This window comes from Lampetra fluviatilis, chromosome 25 (assembly GCF_964198595.1).
Source record: "Lampetra fluviatilis chromosome 25, kcLamFluv1.1, whole genome shotgun sequence".
Lineage (NCBI taxonomy): Eukaryota > Metazoa > Chordata > Hyperoartia > Petromyzontiformes > Petromyzontidae > Lampetra > Lampetra fluviatilis.
The window spans coordinates 2,952,608-2,977,453 of record NC_136299.1 but is presented as its reverse complement, the minus strand read 5'-3'; the positions used below and the strand labels follow the sequence as shown (position 1 = coordinate 2,977,453).

Sequence of the window (24,846 nt, the reverse complement as noted above, 5' to 3'; positions counted from 1 at the left end):
GACATGCAGGATCTCTTAACATTGTTGTTGTGAGTCACAGGGTGCTTACAACATCCTCTTATGCATGTAGTTGTGTGTGTAAAGACGAAGGTCACCAGACCGCACAGAAGTCGAGCTTCTGTCAACGCCTGATGATGCTTGGTTGTAATCTCCAGCAAGAATGTCGTACATAATTGTCAAAATGTCCTCGCTTATCAACAACCCCCTTGTTTGCTGATAAACCAAATCAATTGGCAATATTTGCCCACGTGGCTTTTTATTGGCTCGGTCAGGTGGATGGTCTAGCACAGAACAAATGACACAATCTTCAATGTTTGCAAACGTACAAAAAGTCCCAAGTGTCAGCAGCAAATTTCATTCAAGCATTAATAAAACACACCACGTGTGTTTCCACTTGGCAGAGAAACCCTCCAGTTTGAGACCACGCAACTCAACTATTTTCTCGCAAAAGACAACACGAAGCTTGGCTTTAGGCGAATTTTGTATTTGCATAATTTATTCACAGAAGCTCCAGGCACAGACCTCCGACTTGCAGAGATTGGCTCCGTTCGCTGCGACAGAAGTTCAACATACAGTAGATCCACGTGTTCACTTAACAGCAAAAAGAACCCTCAGTACTCCATTAATAATTAACATTGCCTTGAAGCACAAAACTGTTGGCTCCAGTTTTGTCCGATGTAAATGATTATTAACGTTGTGTTTTGAGTTGTGCCAGCACAGCAGACAATGGAGTCTGGTAAAAAAAAATACTTTTACAAAAAAAACAGATTTTCCAGGTTTGCTCATTGCTTCATTATATCCTTACGAAGTCAACATTCCTGCAAAGCTTAATGAAACTGCAGTTTATTTACAGATATTCACACTTTCAGTTGTGCCTCACTGAATATTCAAAAGACAATTATCTTGCGGTCACTAAACCAATTCTTACTTGCAATTGCACAGAGGTAAAAGTGGCATTGCATAGGCTTAGGTTCAACAAGCGAAACACGTGGACTGAGTGTACAGATATCCGTCTTAAGCATCTTGCAAAACCACCAGTTTCTGCAGAACTGCTTTGTGGGCATCTTATCCCAATGTCACCATTAATAAAGTGCGCAAACATGACCAGCCCATCGAACAGAGCTGACTGTAGGCCGGTTTGGTCCAGATTCGCACTCAGGGTGTTGTCGAAACGATTCGTTTTCCAGCCGGCAAAAACATTTGTTGCGTTTGGGGTTCTCATCATTTGCAGATCTCAACGATCGCAAATACCACAATAAACACGTATGAGAAATCAGCGTTGCAAATTAATTTACTAACCAGGAAAGAGCGAGTTAACAGAAACCAAAGTAGAATATATCACACCACATACATCTCTTCCGACACATTCCATGTTCTGATGGTTGGAGCACACGCAAAACAACGCACAAAACGTAATATCTGTCCTTACACAATATATACAGCAACACGGTTGTGACCAAGACGTTTGGTGTGGGATATTAGACAATGGGGCCAATTTTGACTTCAAAATGAGCAAATTTCGAAATGGTCAAAATCCATTTCTACAATTTGTGTAGATGACCGAATGCACAAAATCATGCAAAGTGGCACAGCATCGCCCTCGCGGGATCCTTCCTTACCCACAAAGCCTCGCCATGGTCCCGGGGGGGTAAGGTGCACACATCTTGGCAAGGGAAGATTTAAAAATGGAGATAAACTGCTTCAAAAAATTGTGTTTATTCATCCTAGGAAGGTTGGAGTCTCGGCGTGTCCTACGTTGGGACGTATGTCCATTTCTACTGAGTGCTTCGTGTGCGCAATGAAACTGAAGTACCTGGGAAAAGCGCAAGCATTCGTGGAACACTGCAAGACTCACGACGGGCTTAACCCCCCATCGATTTACTCCCCCCCCTCCCTCCGAGCCACCTTGCAGCCCCAGTGGATTTGGAAGTTCCACAAATCTGCACGATTCACCAACTTTTTTCCCTCAAAATAAATTACAGGCATCCGCCAGCACACCTTATCTTGTATTACAAAAGTAGGCACACACACTTTAAAATAGCAATTAAATTCATTACAACATAATCTAGTGGCGTCCAAATAACAGTGTGCCATGTTTATGTTCAAGTGCCATCAATAATCATTTTAAAAGCAAACCCTCAAATAAAAAAAATGCGAATCACTAAAAGTTAAAGTGTCATGTAGGGCTGAGAGATTCGTGCAATTCATTCAAAACAATCGGAAAATGTGTCCATTCATGGCAATGTTAAATTATTTAATTACATTTATTTTATACCTACGTGACTTTACCGAAAGAACCAAAGAGTATGAATGTTAAAGGCGTTAACTTTCAGGTGTTTTTGCTTATTTTCATGTAATTTATTGAGTTCTGGGCACTGAGCTGGCCAGGACTGGACATGGCCACCCCCCCCCCCCCCCCCCACTTTTCACCCTGCAAACCGATTAACACGGTTGGTTGGTCTACGTAGGGTGCGCGAAAAAAGTTCAACAAACATACACAGAGCACAGACGAGATATGTTCGAGATGAGTAAACAATCAAATGCATCACCATAGAGACCCCACATAACAATCATGGATGGTCACTTAGAGTCTTGCCTGTTGCTGTTATCAAGTTTGTAAACAAGCCAGCACTGCACATTGCTTGGAATGTGCCCAGGGCCACACCATGGCCCTCTTAATTCAAGAGGTCACTTTGAAAAAAAAAACTCTTCCACTCGTGAAGGATAACATCGGGTTTTCAGTCCAAGTTGGAGAAACCGGGCTGGTCAATTACATTCCCTGGGTTTAACAAAAGCCTGGCCTGGACTGTATGTTGAATATCTTTCGCACCGTACGTAGCCAACCATGCTAATCGGAGGTGCCGGGGAAGGAAAACAAAAATAAATCCTGCCATATATCTAAGGAAATACTTACTATTCAAATATGGAAAACGGTGCCTTTTAGGGGGTTTGTATAATAATGAAACGATCTGGCACATTAGGAAGACAAAGCATTTAAATACACTCTTCGTCTTTCGCATGGCCGATGTAGATGCAGAGCCACGACTACAAATTCATGCTCAGGTCGGTCAAGCCAGACAACAGCGTCAGGAGCAGCGGAGTGCATCGTCGCTGCGATGTTTCCTGTGTATGAAGACACCGTTAGGCCATGGAAATAAATACTATTTGAAGGCGCTTCAAATATTTATTGGCGTCATTACATACAGGGCCTCGTTTTCTGATTGTTTGCACGGTGCTCGTTCAGCGTTTGCTGTGACAGTGCACGCTGCCATCGGAATTCTACAAAAGTCCCCACTCAAAATTAAATCATTCACTTCTTCTTCCTTGAAAAGATAATGGCGGCTGTCATTTGACCATCATCCAAAACAAAGGGCATGAAATTAGTGAAAGCGGAAAACACGGCCTCATGTCGCCATCACAAACGGCATTAACGGGCAAACCACTCGAGCTCACCGCACACGACGACGAAAAGCGCGGGGGGGGGGGGGGTGGGAGGGGGCGTCACAAAAATTACGACAATCATAAATTAAGATGCAATCCCAGCGACGGGGGAGTTGGGGGTCAATCGCTCGAGCCTATCGTCGCGGGGTCAAATTCGGCCGCCAGCTTCTCCACGTCGTTCAGCATGCCGGCGAAGTACCCGTCCGCATCTCCCTCGGCCGCCTCCTGCCGCGCTAGACGGCGGTACTCGTCGCGGAGCAGCGCCAGCCTCCGCGCCAGCGCGTGGCTCCGCTCCGGCTCCAGGAACGCGTCGCGACACGCGGGCATCAGCGCCAGCACGGCCGCCAGGGCCTTCTCGCGTGAGTCGTGGTCGGGGCTGGCGTCGCCGTCGGACAAGAGGGGCGCCGCCATGTCGCACCAGCCGAGCGAGGCGAGCGCCGGCGCCAGCGCCATGCGGCGGTACTGCTCCAGGCGCTCGGCGCGCCAGAGCTGCTCCTGCTCAGTCTCGTCGCCGGAGGTCGACTCCAGCTGGCTCTGCAGAGGTGCGCGGAGAGAGGGGGGGGGGGCGGCAGCGGGGACACGTAAGCAGCCGTGTGATGCGCACGTCTGAAGGCTTCTGCACACATTTGTGACAGAGCTTCACAGCTCATTGGATTTTTTCTTCAATCCGAGTGAAGATTCTGAGATTCTGCGCTTTTGCGGGCAGGCGTTGGGCAGAATTCAGCCGTTTTGCGATGTTCAGCACCGCAAACTGGACAGGCTCCCGAAGACAGGACGTTTCAAATAAAAAGCGTTCATCATCGGAGAGCGGCAAAGCGGGCGAGCGCCGCACGTTGTTGGCGACGGGCCATTTCACCTTCTCGTTGAGCATATCCCCGATCAGCGTCAGCACCTTGAACCTCAGCGAGCGCGTGCCTTCGCCGTCGAAGATGCGGCCGAGCGCGGAGAGGCCGCCCAGCGACAGGAAGCGCTGCTGCGCGTACGGGAAGTGGCGCAGCGCTGCCGCCAGGGCGTACAGCGCCTGCGGGTGATCGAGAAACGGAGAAGGGGGGGGGGGAAACAAAAGCGGCTCGCGGCTTCAGACAAAACGGGATGAGCCCCCCGCGGTGGCTGTGCTTGGAAACACAAACCAATTCTGGGCTGGGTTCCTTCCTTTTTGCTTCACTGTTTTTTTTTTTCCACGAGGAAGTGAAGACCTCTCTGGTGAAGCAGCACACGGGAAATAATGATTTTTCAAGATGTGGAGAAATTCTGATCGTTTTCATTCAAAATGTCGTGGGACCTACAATTCTTCACATTAATATAGCAGTCCCTGGGTTTACGTTTTTAATCCATTCCACGAAAACTACTGTTTACCAATATAACTGTTAATAGAATTCACTTTTATGAGTTGAAAACTAAGTAAAAATCAGAGTCTGCAAGAGAGCTGTTTCCACTGCCAAAACAGAAAACATGTTAACAAAGCCAGTCGAGGTCTACTCTCATAAATGGGCGTCACCGATTAGCCGATGGCATGGCTCAGCATTATAATTGGCCGAAATTAGCACCCGCGTGCATAACGTAAAGTTAGCGTTAATCATAACTTCAACATTAGTCGAAACCATGGAGGGTCCTATGGGAGGCCAACGTTAACCGATGTCACCGCTAACACCAAGGGACTACTGCAATACGATTAGTATCACCGAGTCTTTTGGTTTTACTTTTGCACAGGTAAAACCCATTGGGCAAGAAACGCTAATTTTTAATAGGGACCTGGATTACATTCAAACAGCACAAAGTTATCCACAGAGGTGCTATCTTTCACAAACTGTTATCAGAATATCTCCAACGATTAAAAAATGTAGTTACGACTGGCATGAAGACAGTGGTGTCTTGAAGCAGCTGGCCAGCTAAGAGGAACAATAATACGCCTGCATGACCCGGTAACGTTAAGTTCAGGGTTTGAATCGAGCTCTCCTGATAACAGTAAAAAAAATCATTCTCAGCTGCAAAAAACGTTGAGTTTCAGCTCGATTGCCAACTACACAAAAACCCTCACTGGGCTCCGACTACACTGAGTTGGAAGCGTGCACTCGTATTCAGTGATTTAAGGCACAGCGAAACACTTATTAAGCACAATTCAGGGACAGACGGTAGTGGCTGTATAGAAATAATTAGACACACCGTGGCTTTTGTGCAAGTTATATCTGGGTGCTGGAAAAATTTAGTACAATTAGAAAAAGGTTTAAAACCAAACAATGTATTTTACCAGGTAAGGCCCACTGAGCTATATAGCTCTTTCAGAAGCAACCTGGCCACAAATGACAGCTCAACGAAGTGGTTTATCACGTGGAAAATTCTAGCAGCCAAAAACTCATGTTTCTAAACGTGGAGGCAAAAAACCGGAGGACCCAAATTTCCACACGTCAGGGTCGAGATCGAACCCACAACCTCCTGTATACCAGGCGACATAGTAAACACCTCGCTACCGTGGCACCATGTCAAACTGTGCCCCACGCCAGCGTACGATAGGCGTTCACCTTTCTGCTTACAACTCGGAGCCTGTGGTGCCATTTCCACATTCCGACGGTGGGGACCAAGCACCGTTGACTTTCCGCAAAGTGGTGCCCCCAGAGAGATAAACAACCACATTGACCCCAGACCAACAACGGACCATTAATTGCGCGAAAAATTCTGGCTATCGACTGATAATGCTGGGTGTAATTACCGGGGATACGTTATACTCTATTGTAAATGTTGCGAGTTTACTCTCCAACACACCGGTGTGTTAAACTAGTAACGAATTGCCATGTTTTGTTTACGTGACGAACCTTACAATTGGCCGTGTCAAATGGCGGCGGGTTTAACAACACATTGATATTTACGCGATCTAACCCAAAAGACCTCTATTTTAGATAATATTGGTCGCTGAAGTATACACGTTAAACTGCGGTCCCAAAAGCCTACACGTTAAACTGCGCAAACCCCACTAAGCAAATCTTAAAATGACTAATTATACTTTATACATTCACAACCATCAGATGGTGATCACTTCTAAAGATGGCAGTAACAAATATAGATCTTTCCATGGGGCTGAAGAAAGTGAAGTCGGCAACATTTTTATTATCGCAGCTGAGACATACGCTAAGATGTTGATAATAGGAGAATGCAAACAATCTCTTGCTCAAACATTTTTCAAAATTTACTCTTTAGTATCTTTCAATGGCCCCTCTTCTTCCCAGGCGAACAAGAGAGTTTACCAACACACCACCTGATAAAAAAAAAAAGTTACGCACAGTAAAGGACCCCCCCCCGCCGCCTAAAGTAATTAGGCTGAACTTTGTGCCAGATTCTTGGTTTGCCCACATCAAGCCGAGAGAAAAATACGACGCAGCAGAAAATGCAGCTCAAGTGAACTCTTTAAAAATGGCACGTTTGCTTCGGGGTTTCTTTTTGACACTCATTATTCCAAACAAATACTCATATTTAAATTGACCATGGGATCCATGATTATAATTTCCGTCATCTGGAGATTCCCAGTGACTGACAAATTGGAATCGTGGCCATTCCGAGAAACTACAACCAAGGCCACCTTTGGCTCCACTTCCTCTCGGAAATTGCGTGCGATCGAGACAACTGCTTTCAGACAAAGTGCACTTGGCCATAGATCCAAAGCAGCGCGTTTACAAAACTACCTCCATAAAAAGCAGGTGACATCACCCACCTTTACGTATGTCTCAAAAAGTTATGGTTTGCTATTTTAGTGTCTTATAGATGCACAAATCACCACCGTCAAACAGCAGACAGTGTGCAGTGGGGTAAATTGTGCGTACTCCCCCACCTCCCTAGACATCTTGCCAGCATGAAAGAGTAGGCCAATATACCCTGTCTAGAAGGAGGCTCTCTAGGGATACCTCTAGTAGAGGCCAATAGCCAGGTGGTGGTGGAAATGCACACCTGTAATCCAGCACTGTGGAGGTGAGGGTTGTTGAATTGTACAAATGTTGTGAAACTCCCTTCCCATGGTTGTCAAGAAGGTGCAATTCCCCTGACGTGCAAGGGTATGGCACCAGCTGTATGGGATAACGTTTCCCTTTCACGCGTATGGTTTTCTGCAGGTGCTCCGGTTTCCTACCGCATGTGAACACCCATAAAAAAAATCGGCCAATAAACAACACCTCAATATATCGAGAACCTCAGAGCTTGGGCAATTTTTGGCGCCGGCTCATCGCGTGGCTGCTTTCCTGCATGTCCGTGGTTGCTCCTCGCGCCTACGAATCCTTCTCTCTCTCTACGCGAGCGGAGTGAACACTGTGCGGCGGCACCGTGTTACGAATCGAGCGTTATTCTTTCGTCAGCAGGGGCTGTAGCAAACAATTACTGGGCTGCACCTTTCCCCGATGAACACGAAGGCGTGATCTTAGAAACTCAAAACATACCGGCCAAGTGCGCCGGCACAACCAATAGGAATCCACGAGCGGTCGAGTCTTTTTGTTGTTGACCACCAAGTAAGGCCCACTGAGCTATGTAGCTCTTTTTCAGAAGCCACCTGGCCATAAAGGATAGCTCAACGAAGTGGCTTATCGGCTGGAAATTTATAGAAGCCAAATACTCTAAACGCACGTTGATTCTAAATGTGGAGGGGAAAAAAGGAGGACCCGGAGAAAAACCCACACGACCACGGGGAGAACATGCAAGCTCCATATATACAGGCGTCGGGTTGGAAATGAACCCACAACCTCCTGTGTACCAGGCGAGGTAGTTAACCCTTTTCCATTGCGAGACGTCTGCAAGTTGCAGGGTGGTCCTGTTCACCGCCTAATCTCGGAATGTACAAGCGGTTCAGTGTTAATTTAATTTAGAGAGGCGTAGCACCGTTGTTTTTAAAGATACTGTACTCACCGCAGAGAACTATAGCAACACGGCCTCACTGTACGATAGCTGGCTCCAAAAACTGTGCCACGCTCCCTCCCGCATGGCCTTGCGGGAGCCTCGGTACCGATAAAGTCATTTAATTTTTTTCTTCCGATTCCGAATGGGAAAGGGTGAACATCTCGCCACCAGGGCGAGTTCTGTCTGAAGGATCTGCGCGCACCTTCTTGGTGACAGGCAGCTGCTGCTCCGTGGCGAGGGCCGTGACGAGCTTCTGCAGGATGCCCCCATCCACTGCCTGAACCTGCACCGGAGGATTCCTGCAAAAGCAGCAGCAGCAGTAGCAAGATGTGGCAAAGACAGACAAGGCAGCTGCAAATCACATCGACGATAAATGCAAACAAAATTACGTGCTCTGGAACGCAATATCCCCACAAACACTGCTACAGAAAGACAAGAAGGAAAGTGGGGGTTCTTCAAGCTACACCTCCGATTAGCACGGTTGGCTATATAAGTATTCGAAAGAAGTTCAACATACGGACACAAGCCACTTTTGCGAATGTTTCACGAAAAAAAATCTGGCGTTGTCGGCAGGAGAGCTGCAATTCAAGAATGACCAACAGATGTCGTCCCAGGATGCAGAGGATCCTGAAAATGCTGTACAGTTTTTTGTCTTACTCAAATTGTCCAAAGTCACAATTTGATCCGAACATTTCAATTGCTTTGAGCTTTTGTTTTCGTTCACTATGATGTGATCGAGTCATAGCTTAGACAGAGCCACAATTTTCACCTTGTGTGCCTATGTTATGTGCTAAACACTCAGGGTTTATGACGCGACGATTCCATTTACAATTTTAATCTGCTCTCTTACAATTTAAAAAAGATTAGGGTACTGAGCAACCTACACAACAAATAACGACATCGTGTATTTCAAATAACACAAAATATATGAAAGAAAAAAGTCAACCATCGAGGCAGTCGTGACTCCAGCCAAGTGAAGAATTGGAAGGCCGCGACTCCAGTCATCAGTGACAGCACATATAACTGCGACTATACACAAGACAAACAACGTTTGGCCGAATATGGCACTGCCAAAGCTGTTCCCAAATGCTGCACTGCCACTATTGACACAATCGAGGCAAACTAGGTACTGCACCTTCTGTTTTTTCCAAGTTGCGATGAGGTTTTGATGCCAGGAAAATTGGAAGGGGCCAAGAGGAAATTTCCTTTTCTGAATTTGTCCTTTTTAAAACTTAAAACGTAGGAGGGTATGCTTTTTGTTTGTTTCTACATTTCTTATGTTGGTGTACTTGGTGATAATTCATCTGCAACTAAAAATACCACCGCGATTGGTATTATTTAGAAATCGGCGAGGAGCAACGCAATCACATGTCCGTACACGGTCGCTATCCTCATTTTAATCAACCAAACACCGCATTGAAGTAAACACAGAGCAGAGAAAAGATATACGGGTCGTTAGGACAATGATTTAAATGTTTTTTAAAACATGCATTGCAAAACATAGTCTCACACAACACAAATAAAAAAAACACCTGTGAAAATATTTTGAAAAGAGCCATAACATGTCCCTTACAGAGTATTGCTCCGGATCAATGTTTAAATTGTGTCATCGCGTTGTTTCTGCTGTGCCCTCACCGTTAATTCACAAAGCAGTTAAGCACTGCAATAGCTTGGTGACGACAATGGTCCATCGTTGAAAATTTAATTCACAAAAAAAACACCACCAGAATTTGAACTACAAACTTTTGTTCATTTAAAAATAAACATTGTTTGAATAAACATTCTATGGGTCTTTCGGTACAGCCACGTAGATGGAAAAATAATAAATAAAAATATCACGACGTTTCGATCGCAACACAAGAAATGAAGACGATTGCTTGTGTTGTGATCAAAACATCGCAATATTTTCATTATTTTTCTGTCTCCGTGGCCTTACCGAAAGATCCATAGAATATATATTCCTGCAGTCACGAAAGCTTTAAGTCAAGATTGTTGGAATACCATTTTTTTTCAAAGGAACAATGAAATCTTTGGATATCTTATTCTTAGGTTTTTTCGGTAAAGTCACGTAGGTAAAACATTAAAGTAATAAAAGTAAAATAAAATAAAAATCACGACGTTTCGGAGGCAACACAAGCTTCCGTCTTCAGGTGGAACCGTCACAGCCACAACAGGTGTATCAAGTAAATGAGAGATTGCAAGAGCTACCACTCCGTTTATATAATGGTTGGAGAGGGGGGAAGGGCCAAGTACGGCACACTTTTTATTCATATGGTAAGGTGAGGCTTAAGAGGGTGAGCCTTTGTTATGGAGAGGTACGGTTTGTGACTAAACCTGGCCTACATAACAATAGTGTGAAAAGGAGAAAACAACTAAACATGGTAAAACAAGCCTGGCTGTATATCAATAACCTGTAATAGTTGTCTGTCAAATAAGATTGGCCATGCAAAAAAGATTTAACTACACTTATTTGGCCAAAGTCGGCAGCAGACGGGGCCTGTGGATAATAACCTTTTCCATAAAAAATGGCGCTAACTTATATCCCTCAGCAACATTACATCACAACCCCTCTCAAACCACTCAATGCGCAGCCCCCCCCCAGTGGCAGCTATCCCCTTGTGTAGCACAAGGATGAGATTCAGCACCAGCCTGCAAGTGGGGGCGCCACGGTGGTAAGATGTTAACTACCTCGCCTGGTATACAGGAGTTCGTGGGTTCGATCCCGACCGTGATGCCTGTATATTTAGAGTTTGCATGTTCTCCCCGTGGTCGTGTGGATTTTTCTCCAGGTCCTCTGGTTTTTCTTTCAACATTTATAAACATGCGTTTAGAGTATTTGGCTGCATTACATTTCCACATGATAAGCCACTTCGTTGAGCTATCATTTGTGGCCAGGTCGCTTCTGAAAAGAGAGCTATATAGCTCTGTGGGCCTTCCCTGCTAAAATTAAAATAGTTTAGTTTTAATTTAATTAGCCTGCCAGTAGGGGGCGATGATTGCTATGTGTAATTCCAATTTGGTTACTTGCTGTTAAAATTTCCAAATTCTAACCATGGTGCCAGCAGTACAAAATGGGCTATTTGTTGAGAATAACATTTAAGGGATCTGTTAATGTCCACCGTATGTATGTTGAACTTCTTTCGCACCGTACGTAGCCAACCGTGCGGATCATAGCTGTGGCTAATACACCCCCGCAGTCATAACCCGAGCGGCCAGCTGGATTCAAACGGCGACCCTCTGAAATAAACGGCGAATGCGCCACCACCAACCCATCACACACGGGCTAATGAAAAATACAAAATTACGTAACCATGCGATGCTTGGTGATATTTATCGTTAATACGCCCGCAGTAATAACCAGGGTGGCCTACTGGATTTGAACCGCGGACCTCTGAAAACAAGTGGCGAACGAGCTACTGCTGGCCCATGTCACTGCTAACTGATGCGTGTTGCTACACCATCACACAACAGAGAATTCTGCACAGCACCTGCCGCAAAGGTTTAAGACGTATAATGCTCAAGGCGACGGTTGGTGGACGACACAGATTTGTGAAACTCCCAAAACCACTGGGCTATGGAGATGGCCAAGTGACGGCAAGTACAACAAGTGGCCTCGTGAGCCTGTCCGTGTGAGCCTTTCGAGTTCCCTCCAGGTACTCAAGTATTCTTCCACAAGTCCAACACTCCTTTAAAAATAAATTGGCCAAACATTCCAACGCAGTTATACTCCCAAAAAAAGAGCTTTGTAACTCGGTGAGGCTTCCTCGATCCACACCGAACAACATCTATGATGGTATTGCTGCTCCAAGAGGGATTCTGGCCATTGTCAAAAAGTTGCTCCACCTCTACCCCCTTCTATTCCCGCCCACAACTACCACTGCTGGGCATCCCCCCACTCACTCCCTCCCACCACTACCCAAACCAGTCCACCCCCATGTGGGGGGGGGAAGGGGCGGGACATAAACAGGAAGAGGTGGGGTCTAAAGAAGGGGCAGAGCCCACAGAGGTTGACCTTCCCTCTTGATTTAAGATAATGCACGGAAACAAAAATGTGCAGCAGGCAGCAACGACACCTTTAGTGCGTCAAATGCGGCTGCAGGCAAACTAGTTTCTGTTCTTTTTCTTTACCGCTACTTCAAAGGACAAAAATACCCACCCAGACATGGCCGATCCCAGCACAAAAGCTGCGTTTTTCCGAATCTCAGGCTCGGAGGAGTTGAGGGCGTTGACAAGTTTCTGGAGGCCTCCCAGCGTCACCAGATCCCGGGCATTGTCCACCTGTCGATGCAACACAATGCCAAGTTCCGTTTAGCACCGACGTTCACACCTCTGGCCAAGCTAACACGGCGTTGCTTTACTTTAAGCATAGCTCAGTGTTCTTCACTAACTTTCAGAGGGGGGCCCTACTTTCACCGATAAAACATCATCAGTGCGAGGACCGTCACACATCTGAAACCATTGGGGTTTGACAGCACGATGATGATGGGGGGGGGGGGGGGGTGTTTTCATATTTGTGTATTGTCAGGGGCCGCACTAAAGGCCACCAAGGGCTGCCAGTGGCCCGCAATGGCCTTGCAATGAAGAACCACTGTGGTATAGATGCACACAGTGCTTACATACTCAGAGGTATACATGCACAAGCACTGTGTGTAATAATAGATTTTGCTCCCACTCCTTTTTGCTGCCAAGCACATACTTCTGCGGCCTGTAACACCTACAATGCATGGTGGTCCCCCATTCAAGCACTTATCCCGGCTCAATTATACCTTGCCTTCAACATCCCGTGAGATCAGGCATCCGATGAAAGGGCGAAGTGGTCACATGCATTGCCGACAAGCGTTCAGAAAAAACCTCCACGTTTTTTTTTGGCATATCTATAGCGCTTGTCAACGATAGAAAGTAGTGGGCTGTACTTAATCACACTGCAAGTATCGCATGCGACTGCATGCGCTATTTACAGTGGGGTACCGACGTTGATAGTTTTCTGTTGCCGCGTAACAGCGATGCAAGACTCCACATGTTTGGTGAGGACTTCTCATCACTTACTGTTCGGCAAAAGCTCAAAAGCAGACAATACAAAAATCGAATTACGTGCAAAGTATAATTTGGATATGAGGACACCTTAAATTAGCACAGTTCACATACAACCAGCTCGTCCTTACATTGCACTGGCGGAGGGAAAGCCAAGGGGCAACTTCTGACACAAGCACACTACGTCAGATATAAGCACACACATGCCCCACCTTTTCTTCCACGGATTTTGCGTGTGCTTATACCCCAGCCTCTCTCCTGGTATACCCAGCATTTAAAACACGACAGAATCTCCAGGTAATGTGCCTAGCAAACACGCACAAACAAACTTGAGAGTTCAGAGACGAGGTACTGCAGCAGGCCCACACCTGGTGCACGTAGTACTCCAGGTCGAACAGGGCGGCACTGCGCTCCGTCACGGGGACGTCGGGCTGCAAGAACGTGGCCAGCAGTTTGCGCATGATCTGCGAATCCGACTCGGCCTTCACGTGCATCTCATTGAAGTCTTTCTTGATCTCGTCCATCGAACGGAAATTTTTCTTGACCTCGTCTGCCTGAAACCGTGAGGCACAACACGGTCAAGCAATGACAACCGAGGAAGCAAGGACGCAACGGATGATCAATTAGCATTTATCAAATAAACACATTAATTCTCAGTGATGTAATGAATTATTAGACCGATCGTGCATTCATCATCTTTGCCCTGGCATCACTAAAACACTGCTGAACACATTTCGATTTAAAGCTTTCGTGACTGCAGGGATTCATCTTCTTGGTTCTTTCGGTAAAGTCACGTAGAAGGGAAATAATAAAATAATAAAAATTAAAACATAATTAAATACAATTCTCACGAGGTTTCGGCCACAACGCAAGCAGCCGTCCTCAGGTGAAGAACAGGTCTGTCGGAAAGACAGCGTCTGAATGAACACCACCAAGCTTGGCAGCGTATATTTAAGCTGGGTTAGGGGAGGCTGCTTGCATTGTGGCCGAAACGTCGTGAGAATTGTATTTTATTGTTTTATTATTATTATTTTATTATTTCCCTTCTACGTGACTTTACCGAAAGAACCAAGAAGACTGTTGAATACGTTTTATAAACAATTAAAATTGTACACATGAACACACACTGCAGACAAAAAATAGAAATATTCACCCATACGACCTGATAGAAACTGTTGCTGTTAATAAGTACCTTGTAAAGCCCTGCCACCTTTGTGTCCCCAGTACTCATGTTTAGACTCCACTACAGGTTTCTCATTTATGATAAATTCACCTAGGGTAGAAATTCAGGAAAGACTGAGATGGCATGTGCCACCACGCACGGCCACAAACGGGTCGAGCCCTTTCCGTCGCGTTTTTGGGTTGTGCCCCCGTTGACTTTCAAACGTCCCCGCTGCATTTGGTCGGGCAGCTTCTACAGGGACGGAATTCACGGAACTCAATTCAGTTCCCCAAGGAGCACCCAGCACGTAAAGCGAAACGTCGGGACACCACGCCGAACAACGCGTGGTAACAACCTGAAAACCCTATTGCTGCACAAGCTGCCCACAGCAATGTTGTGCAGGTAAGTTAATGGCCACGCTGAGTAGAGAAATCAAGGGGGGGGGGGGGGAGGGCGAGTTTGGGGGGGGGGGCAATCCCTCCCCCCTTGAGACCCTAACAATTGGCATTCAACACTTTGCCATTCCGAGACGTCTGCAAGTTGCAGGGTGGGGGGTTCCGTTCGCCTCCGAATCTCCGAACCTGCAAACGGCTCAACGTCAGTTTTATTCAGAGGCGTAGCGCCGTTGTTTTTAATTATTCGCCGTAGAGAACCGTAGTGACACGACCGCACTCCACAATAGCTGGTGCCAAACTGTGCCACACGCCCTCCCGCGTGGCCTTGTGGGAGCCCCAGTACCAATCAAGTTATTTTATTTAAAATATATTCTGATGAAAACGAAATATCAAGAAAAAACTGATAATGTAAACATACATTGGAAAGGGTTAATTGGAAATGGCCAGAGAAAATATATTGAATGTTTGGAAGTCTGTATTTATTATATATGATTAACATGAGCCCTATTTAAAGAGTTCGACACCTCAGGACTGCCCTCCATCGCCCCCCTCAGGAAGTTTCTATGCTTCGCCCCCGACAGAGAGAGGCACCCACGACTCCCTGGGGGGCGCGTCTGCCCACAATGAACCTCGCCACTCTGCCTACGTGTGCCTTGGCAGCTGCAGCATCGGGGTCCGAGTACTTGAACTTTTTGAGCGCCTGCTTGAGCTCCGCGGCCGTGTAGGAGCCGGCCTCCACATCCAGACTGCCTTTCCTGCACCCCACACGCACAACGCGTTCAGAGGGCACTTTGGCATCGTTGTTTTTTTTAGCAATAGGCGCTTCACTTTTTTTTATTAAATTTTCATTCGTTAAAAAGATTTCACCCGTCAAAGATCCCGTGAAATGAAACGCCTTGTTTGCAAGGGTGGCCACCAGGGTGTGGATTGACACATTATGACTGTGGGGGAGGGGAGTTTAAACACGTGGTGGATATTCCACATTCCTATGGCAAAGCAGTCGATTATTGAGGACGAGTATTGTAGACCTTCCACCTAGTGGTGCACACTAGAAGCTGCACATTATACCAAAATCATGATCAGAATATTTATACTGAGCTTGAAAGCTCATCCTTTTGCAGTCGGGGCGGTAAGAATGTTACAGCAGTACAAAGACACGATGAGAGTACAAGAAAGGTAAACAAATCACCCAAACACAAACAAATAAAACTAAACCATCCCCATCCTAACCAAGAAAGCCCACCGAGATATTCACTTATTATTCAAAAGCGACCCGGCCACAAATAATAGCTCAACAAAGTGGCTTACCCATTTGGACATTTATCAAAGCAAAATCGTCTAAATTGGAAGCCACCCAATCTATAAATGATACACAATACATGCAATAGAAATTAGAATTACATCCTCTGGGAAGATTTACCTTGGCCTCGCACAAAATGAATGTATCCCTAGCTAGTTGAAAACAAAGGCAATAGTTTAGTCAATGCAGTCACACTGCCACACAGCGGACCATTTTCAAACATTACCCACTTCTTGTTTTTAACATTTTTGTTGCCAGTGCATCGCGTAACAATTCGCTCTTTCACCGACATTTAAACGTCGGCCAGCGACCAAAAGTTATTTCCACTCGTACACTCTACGGGGTCTCTAGAAACGCAAGATGCATCTATGGCTACGATACTCGAGGCTCTTAATTACTTCACGTAAACATGTTTCTCAATTTTAACGTTTTTTTTCACATTCCATCAATTCTGCACGTAAAGCCAAGTTTATTACATTGTGGATACCTAGTCAAGAGGAAAAGTCAATATCCACGTCACCCCATGTACACTGCACTTCAAGGTGCCAACTTGCACAACACCCAGACTGCACTCTTATTTTGCTGCATATATGCAAACATTATTTGCGCCACACGTGGCACCGGGCTGCCGAGTAAGCTCAAGCCAACGTTCGAGGGAACAATCCAACTTCCAAGCAAGCTAGTAACAATGTACTTGTTGCTTTGTGCCCAGCTTCACCAAGCGCTCACAGCGAGCAAAATAAACGACGTTTGCACCCTTCCTGTCCCCAGTGGCTCAGATATCCAAAATCTTTTGGGTTGGAAGGGCTCGCCTGGAAGTCGGCAAGAGATTAAATAAATTAATACGCCTGATGACGGACGCTTGTGTTGCGCCCGAAATGTCGTGATTTATTTTATTTTCTACCTACGTGACTTTACCGAAAGAACCAAAGAGTATGGATTCCTGCAGTCACTAAAATTTCAAATCAAGATTAATACACAAAATTAACTAATGGCCATGATGAGCCATAGCCACTGGAAGATGACTATATGGCATCCACTTCCGGAGGCTATGGCTCGGCACAGCTATTTATTAATTTACAAAATGCAATTATTCGTTTAATTATTACAATTCCACCAACTCTTTCAGGAGCGCTCGCACACCCCTGAAGTTCTATGCATTGAAGCCACAGGATCCAGCGGACAGGCCGGGGAGCCACACAAACACAATAGTTTTTCATTCATCAACGATGTCCGGGCTCTGACCAATAAATGGAGTACCAAAAGATTAAGGTTATTTTGCCGCCTTCCTGCCAGATTAACGCTTCGACAGGAGCAGCGATGTTGGGTCCTTCTCAGCTATGGGATTTACAATAAAAATAGACCATGCTCAACCCATTTGACGAGTAGAGGTAACGCAAACGTGCATTTGTTAAGTATATGCACGAATACGAGCGCTTTGCTAAAATACTTGCTTTTGAAGATATCACATATTATTTACAAACATCTTGTGTAGATGGTAGAAACATTTCATGATCTTGTAAGATCCAGCCTAACAACCACGTGTGAGATAGGTGCTGCATTGGAATTGATTACAAAATCACATCCAGGAACAAATGTAACAACATGTGGTTGTCACTTCTAATTCCTTTTTTTACTTCGTGTATAGGTGCACTGAACTTAATGGGACACCAGAGATAATATAAACGTAGTATTTGAGATACCTATACAATCTGTTCTCCTATGCCGTGCGTTTTCAAAACGCAAATTTATACATCACGCGCTCAATGTATTAGGGAACACATTTTTTTACTAACGTGGATGCGAATTGGATATAATGCGATTAAGTGAATGGAACTACATCGCACGAGTAGGAATAAGCGGTTGTACGGCTGCCTCGGCGTAGCATCACACAAGGAGGGATTTCTGCTGGATGCTTCGAGATGCTACCCACACGCCTCGGTCTTTGTTCAGCCTGAGTACGCATCTCACGTGTGCTTTACCCTATATTATGTATTAATTATTCACATAAGATTTCCATAATGCGGTGTTTTTCAGAAACATCGCATTATATAGCAGACGATATTAATACTTTTGATCAGACTTGATATCACAGCTCAATGCCACAAATTTATCAAGGTGAATTACCCACTCGATTCACTGCACAGCTGCTGGAGGAGTGACTCAGAGCAGACTCACACCAAGCAAAAAGCAGCGTCAGCCCTGCTCAAACGCTCGGAATCCATAATTAAACAATGTTCCAAATTTTTGCTTGTCGATGGTCATCCTGGCCAATCGCGACTCACGAAAATGTTGGTTGGTCACTTAATTTGCATAATGCAGCCATGGGAATAAAAACGGTTATATTGGCATGTGACAATGTTTAAAACGGCATACAAAAGCTTGATTTGAAGCTTTCGTGACTGCAGGAATCCATACTCTTTGGTTCTTTCGGTAAAGTCACGTAGGTATAAAAGCAGGTGGGAAAGCATGGTCTGATGATGGGCGCTTGTGTTGCGCCTGAAACGTCGCGATTTATTTTATTTTATACCTACGTGACTTTACCGAAAAAACCAAAGAGTATAGGCATACAAAATGTTGCGTGGAGAAGAGACACTGAAAAATAACTTGGAAAGTATTGTCTACATCTCTCAGGGCCGTTACCCATAATGCACGGTTAGACGGTGGTCACTAGAAGTGTCTGTCTCAGGACACAGCATGGATATCACATAACTGGAGTCCGAGGGAAAGAGTAGCAAGAGAAAGAAAGCTTTACTCTTTTGACCGGAATGTGGTCAAAACAAAACAGTTCAAACGAAGTAATTAATTTGGCTCATTCATTATATACTAACAAATTATTATTACGCGTTTTAAAACACTACCAAAATGTATGTATACAGTATCTATACCATATGTAGTCACGTGGTGCTAGGTAACAGAAGTTCTCAGTGTAGGCATAATTGGGCAATGTTTAACTCCGACAGCCACGGCACATCATTTAATATGCACGAAAAACAAAAGGTGAGAAACGGTTAAGCAGGTCACGTCACGAGCAGGGACGACGGCCGACGATCAAGAATAACGATGGAATGGCAGCCAACGGGTGGCAAGTGTCCAAAAGTACACCGACCGAGGAGATGGAGCGATGAAATCAGTTCGCGTGCAGGTGCTGGGCGAATTAGTACATCGTAGGACCGCAAGAGATGGTGGTGGCTTGGCGAGGCCTTGATCCAGCAGTGGACTGACAATGGCCAAGTGCTAAAAACGCTCTTGTCCGTGGCATCAGACTGGAGAAAAGTCCCTGAGATTAGCTGAGAACACGCAACCTGCAACTCGGAGCCCCAACCAAGAGGACGACCAGGCTGCATTGCAGTCTGAATGTTTACCTTGTCATAGCCAACCATTAGTCAAGAATTGGTCGCTCACAGGAACACACATAAGTCAATATGATTCTCAAATGTTATAACGTACTATTTAGATGTCATGGTTTTTGTTATTGGGCCCAGCACATTTAATGAGGCCTTTAATTAAATCCAAATTAACATTTAACACATCTTTGACTTAAAACTTTCGTGACAGCAGGAATTCATATTCTATATCACGACATTTCGACTACTTGTTTTGCGATCGAAACGTTGTGATATTTTTATTAACTTTATTTTCATAATTTTATTGTTATTTTTTTTATCTACGCGACTTTACCGAAAGAACAATATAATATTAAACACATTTATTTTTATATCCAAGTAAATATTATGGATTTCATAAAAAAACTAATTGACACTACATAAACAACTCAGCGACAACCTTTGTACCAGATTAATTCTTATTTATGGGACTATCTGCAATTAATCTCAAAATCCATCATGAGAATAACCTCATTGAAATATTTAGTAATAACCGTTGTGTAGGCCGATGTATATGCCTGTATCCTGTGTGTATATATGTATATATACACATCACACTAAATCGAACGCCACAATATTAAAACCAGCCAAGCTATACAAAGGCAGTGTTCTACATTGCAAGGCCCGCCGACCACTGGCAGCCCCGAAGTGGCCTTTAGTGCGGCCCCCGATAATACACAAATGTGAAAACACCCCATCATCGTGCTGCTGTCAAACCCAACAATGCTTTCAAATGTGTGGCAGCCCTCACACTGAGAAAAATTGTGTAAAACACTGCCTTATGGTGTTCCGACTAACACATGTACTTTGTATGCAAGCCGCGGACTACTACGAGATGGGCAATGCAGTGACGTGCGAACTATCACTTGTCTCTCTGCTTGCGGTCATCCTTCTCTCCATGATTGCGTCCGTCCGCTTCGTCCAACAACTTTGCCTCCCTCTCGCCTGTCTGAAGGTTGAGCCTGATGTGCAAGCCAGCTGGAACCGCTTGGCCTGAAACAAAGACAAGGTGCACACATTCCAGAATACATATTAGTTGGGATTCCATGGCGAGACGTGGCACTGCTGTTTGGAGAGCGGTCTGATATAAGAGAACACATTTTATTATTTTCTCCCAGGACACAAAGTGCGCATCAAGTAATTTAATAAAAAGGTCTCCACATGTAAAAAAAAAACACTATGAAAGTGAGTCTTACTTTGACATTGAATTGATACGGCAGTTGAAACAATAGTAGAGGATTTTAACCCCCCACTGCCACCTGTCCACCCAGCAGTACGAATGGTTACAGCACATTCTGCAATTGGCAGGCCGCATGTGGTGCGGTAATGTGTGGCTATTCCCACCTTTTCCAAGACCTCTAGCCAGCATTGACGAATGGGCCAAGATGCCCTCTTAGAGGGGCTCTCTAAAGCTCCCTAGAGTGGGAAGCCATGCCGCCAACAGCGGCACGAGCGAGTAATTTCAGGGCTGCACCTTGACCTTCACCTTTTAAATTAGGTCGAGTGAGAGCATCGTGATGGTATTCGACAATATGCAAGAGTAGACGCCTGGGGTGGTCATTCTTACCTGGCTTCAGTGACTGCCATTCACTTGTGGGGTGAAACACCTCTGGGTTATACTCCTCCTCCTCCTCCTGCTGCTCCATCTCCGTGGTGACCGTTGCATCGTTCGCTTCTGGACCATCCTCAACGTTCGCCTCAACCAGCACAAGGGCCGACGTCTCCTGTATACCAACATGCAATATTTCACCAATGCGTTCGCTTTTGTTTACACCGCTAATGCAACACATTCTGGTTATTAAAAGGTAAAGGTTCAGTCCTTAAACCTATTTCACACACCACTACCAGTGGTAGAGCCTCCACAAGAGGAAGGTGTGGAGAGCCACTCGAAGAGGGTATTTGGCCTACTCTTCCACATTGTCTAAAATCTTGGAAGAGGTGGGGATGCCCACACTACTCGGCACATGGGACCTGACGGTTGACTGTGGTGTACCCATTTTAACTGCCGGGTGGACAGGTAGGGGCAATTTTCCCATTGTTTGAACTACCACCTCTTGAATGCAAACCCATTGAGCTCACCATTATTAATCCATGGTAGCATCTCTTTGTCGAGTGAATATCTTAAGTTAATGTGGTTATGCCCTTTGCAGGTGCTCGAAATATATGCAGACTACCAGCTCAATATGGGTTTTTAATTGGAGCTATAATGGAACAACCTTTGTGCAGATCAAAGTCTTTCATGTCTGTTTTTGTGTGCCAATTGAAAAGTTGCAAACTGGTCAAACAGATAAAGTAATGGCCACAACTTTTGCCCAGCCATATATGAACACGAGCCACTATTTCAGGAAATTGCAATAGCGAAGGATTAAGTCGATGTAGATTATCCTTAATTAACGCAAAGTCTCTCAAACAATATTACGTGTGATCAGACACAAAGCAATTATTAATCATTATCCTTCGTTATTCAATCAGGGCAAAGCAAATGGTTTGGTGCAAGTCATAAATGTCTCACTACGTATCAGATTTCTTGTCAACACTTGCACAATGTTGTCATGTTTGTTGCAAACTACACAATGTTGAAAGCGGACCTTTGCTCTGACGTTCAGAGTAGAACACAGGGCGACCGCCAGGAGCAGGAGGGAGAGACGGCCACTGCAGCCCATGGTGAGGAGTCTTCCTAACCTCATTATGACAACAGCCTGAAAGGGAACATTTGGAAGCACAATAATCATCATAAACTCGGCATATACAACGCACCTTACTGTACAGCCATATTCTATAAATGGAATTAATGTTACATCTATGACTAACAGTGTGCTTGAGCTACGGATTGTTACTTAAACTAAACAATATATTTTGCAGGGAAAGGCCCACTTAACTATACGGCTTTTTTTTCAGAAGCAACCTGGCCACAAATGATAGGTCAACTTAGCGGCTTGTGTGGAAATTGACAGTAGCCAAATACTCTAATCGCATGTTTATACATTTGGAGAGAAAAACCGGAAGACCCAGAGACAATTCCACACGACCACAGGGTGGGAGAAATGCAAACCCAAAATATACATGCGTCAGGGTCGGGATCGAACCCACGACCTCCTCCATACGAAGCGAGGTAGTTAACATCTCGCCACCGCGGCACCTGAAAAGAGCATAAAGTGTGCCCAGACTCAAACCAGCAATGAGGCGGTGGTTGCCTGTATCCGTTGGTGGCACCTTAACCAGTGGTGTACATTTCACGGTCCTATGACAGGGGTGAGTTCATCCACAACACAACAGAACCAGTTGATTTTGTACAGCATTTACTTTATCGATCCTAGATGGACAGCAAGCCGAGCCCAATCGATCCATCACCGCGAGATGTTAACTACCTCGCTTGGTCTACAAGAAGTCGTGTGTACTATCCGACCATGACGCCTGTATATTTGGTCGCATGGATCTTTCATCCGGGTCCTCTGGGTTTTCCCCTCAACATTTAGAATCAACACGCGTTCAGAGTATTCGGCTGCTATAAATTTCCACACGATAGGCCACTTGGTTGAGTGATCCATTTGCGATAAGCCAGGTCGCTTCTGAAAAAGAGCTACATCAAAACAGTCTGTCTCAGCAGCAGACCACGCTTTTCCACCTGATGATGGACGCTTGTGTTGCGCCCGAAACGTCGTGATTTGTTTCATTTTATACCTATGTGACTTTACCGAAAAAAACAAAGAGTATAGAGCTACATAGCTCAGTGGGCCTTGGCTGGTAAAATAAAATAAAAGTAACAACCCACGACCTTCCTTTGCACGGCAAGGCCCAGGCTCTGCTACGTAACATCAAGTTGTACTGAATGTCTCACCACCACATTGATGATGAACATTGAACAGACACACGCCTACGACCACAACTTGCCGTGCAGAGGGAAAATCTGCAGCTTGCGATCTTCAGGTTACATCTCGTTATTATAACAGTCAACGTTTCGGGCAATGACCCTTCTTAAAATCGCGGTTTAATTACTAACAACCCGCGATACACAACAGCGTGTGCTCTGATAATTAGCCAATACGTGCAACGCTATCTCCACTACTCAAATAGAGTAGTTACGTGCTAGTTATACAGTGTACATACTACACACACACATTTATATAAATACGATGGCTGTTATACCACAGTTATACCACATACATGTGTTGTTGGGTTAAGATCGCGTAACTATGTCGATAAACCCGCCACCACCCGACAGCCAACTGGTAAGGGTTGTCACGTAAACAGAACGTGCCAATTCGTTACTAATACAGCACACCGGTGTGTCGAGAGCAAATCCACAACATTTATATTTATACGATCTCACCCAAAACAACTATTATGGACATTGGTCGCGAAAGCCTACGTGTGTGTGGACAATATGTACTATAAACACACACACACAAACAACAGCGGCGGCTTCTTTCTAAACAACAACAGGTTGTTTACGCACCGCAACACGAAGACTCCAGCCACCTGAGCACGCCACTCGACAGTGAACCCGGAACTCTCCGTATTGCCGCCCTTTATATAGACACGACCACCACGTGGGTTGCTGGCGGGTTGCGTCAACCACTCAGCGACACCCTGGGCAGGCGCACGTTGACCAATCAAGCGGGGGCACGCCGACACTCCATCGCCTCCCATTGGTCAATGACGGACCCCCCCTCTCCGTCATCTCCCCCCCCTACTCATGACGTCGTCGTGGCCCAATTTGATGCACGCGCAGGCCACCAAGCGGACCAATCACGGCGGCGGTGGCGGAGACCAGCCCACGTCGCCGCGTCCCATTGGTCAAGACGCTGCCCGCGCCGCGTCATGGTTTTTATTCAAGTCCCAATGAGTCACCGCAATTGCACGCGCGAGACAAAGATCCCCCGTGTAGCCTTGGCAGACTGTTGGGGCAAGTGCTGTTAGCGAGCACCTATGAAGGCCGGCACGACACACGGAGGGGGGGGGGGGGGGTGGGCGGCCAGCAACACGCCCGGCCGCCTTTGTCTCCCCAGTGGCGATGGTTACACACCTCACCAGCTACTCATTTGATGCTGAGTCTACCTAGGGGAGGCCCAGAACCCATTCAGATATTGTAATCATCACTGGTTGCACTACCGCTCCCCACACACACACGTGCACGCACACACTCGGTTTCACGCACTCACTTTGACATACACACTCACTGTCACAAACTTACTTTCACACGCACACTTGTGCCAATACCAATACCCCCACATTCGCTACGAAGTGACGGTCAAGTCA

The 24,846-nt window shown here is 45.6% G+C and overlaps 1 protein-coding gene across 2 annotated transcripts; it reads right to left on the bottom strand.

Annotated features, from left to right (window-relative positions):
- Nucleotides 1–239: 239 nt before the first annotated feature.
- Nucleotides 240–24,087, bottom strand: SIL1 (SIL1 nucleotide exchange factor). Of its 2 annotated transcripts, none has more exons than XM_078868025.1 (10): nucleotides 24,044–24,087; nucleotides 22,176–22,286; nucleotides 21,155–21,311; nucleotides 20,454–20,580; nucleotides 15,548–15,656; nucleotides 13,713–13,898; nucleotides 12,470–12,591; nucleotides 8,516–8,612; nucleotides 4,298–4,462; nucleotides 240–3,975 (listed from the first exon to the last, which is right to left on the bottom strand). In XM_078868025.1, the coding sequence occupies exons 2-10, from the start codon at nucleotides 22,272–22,274 to the stop codon at nucleotides 3,562–3,564; spliced, it is 1,476 nt and encodes a 491-aa protein (XP_078724151.1). In that variant the 5' UTR covers nucleotides 22,275–22,286; nucleotides 24,044–24,087; the 3' UTR covers nucleotides 240–3,561. The 2 variants fall into 2 exon arrangements, with proteins under 2 accessions (XP_078724151.1, XP_078724150.1); XM_078868024.1 differs by lacking the exon at nucleotides 24,044–24,087 and adding an exon at nucleotides 22,651–22,721.
- Between the last annotated feature and the right edge of the window lie 759 nt (nucleotides 24,088–24,846).

What these genes read in the sequence shown, in the direction of transcription:
- SIL1 (XM_078868024.1), bottom strand. Translation starts at nt 22,710, where the DNA reads ATGTTAACTACCTCGCTTCGTATGGAGGAGGTCGTGGGTTCGATCCCG. An exon ending in ATGGCAGTCACTGAAGCCAG is followed by an intron (nt 20,581 to 21,154) that starts GTAAGAATGACC and finishes TCTTTGTTTCAG; the next exon opens with GCCAAGCGGTTCCAGCTGGC. An exon ending in GGGATATGCTCAACGAGAAG is followed by an intron (nt 3,976 to 4,297) that starts GTGAAATGGCCC and finishes GCACCTCTGCAG; the next exon opens with AGCCAGCTGGAGTCGACCTC.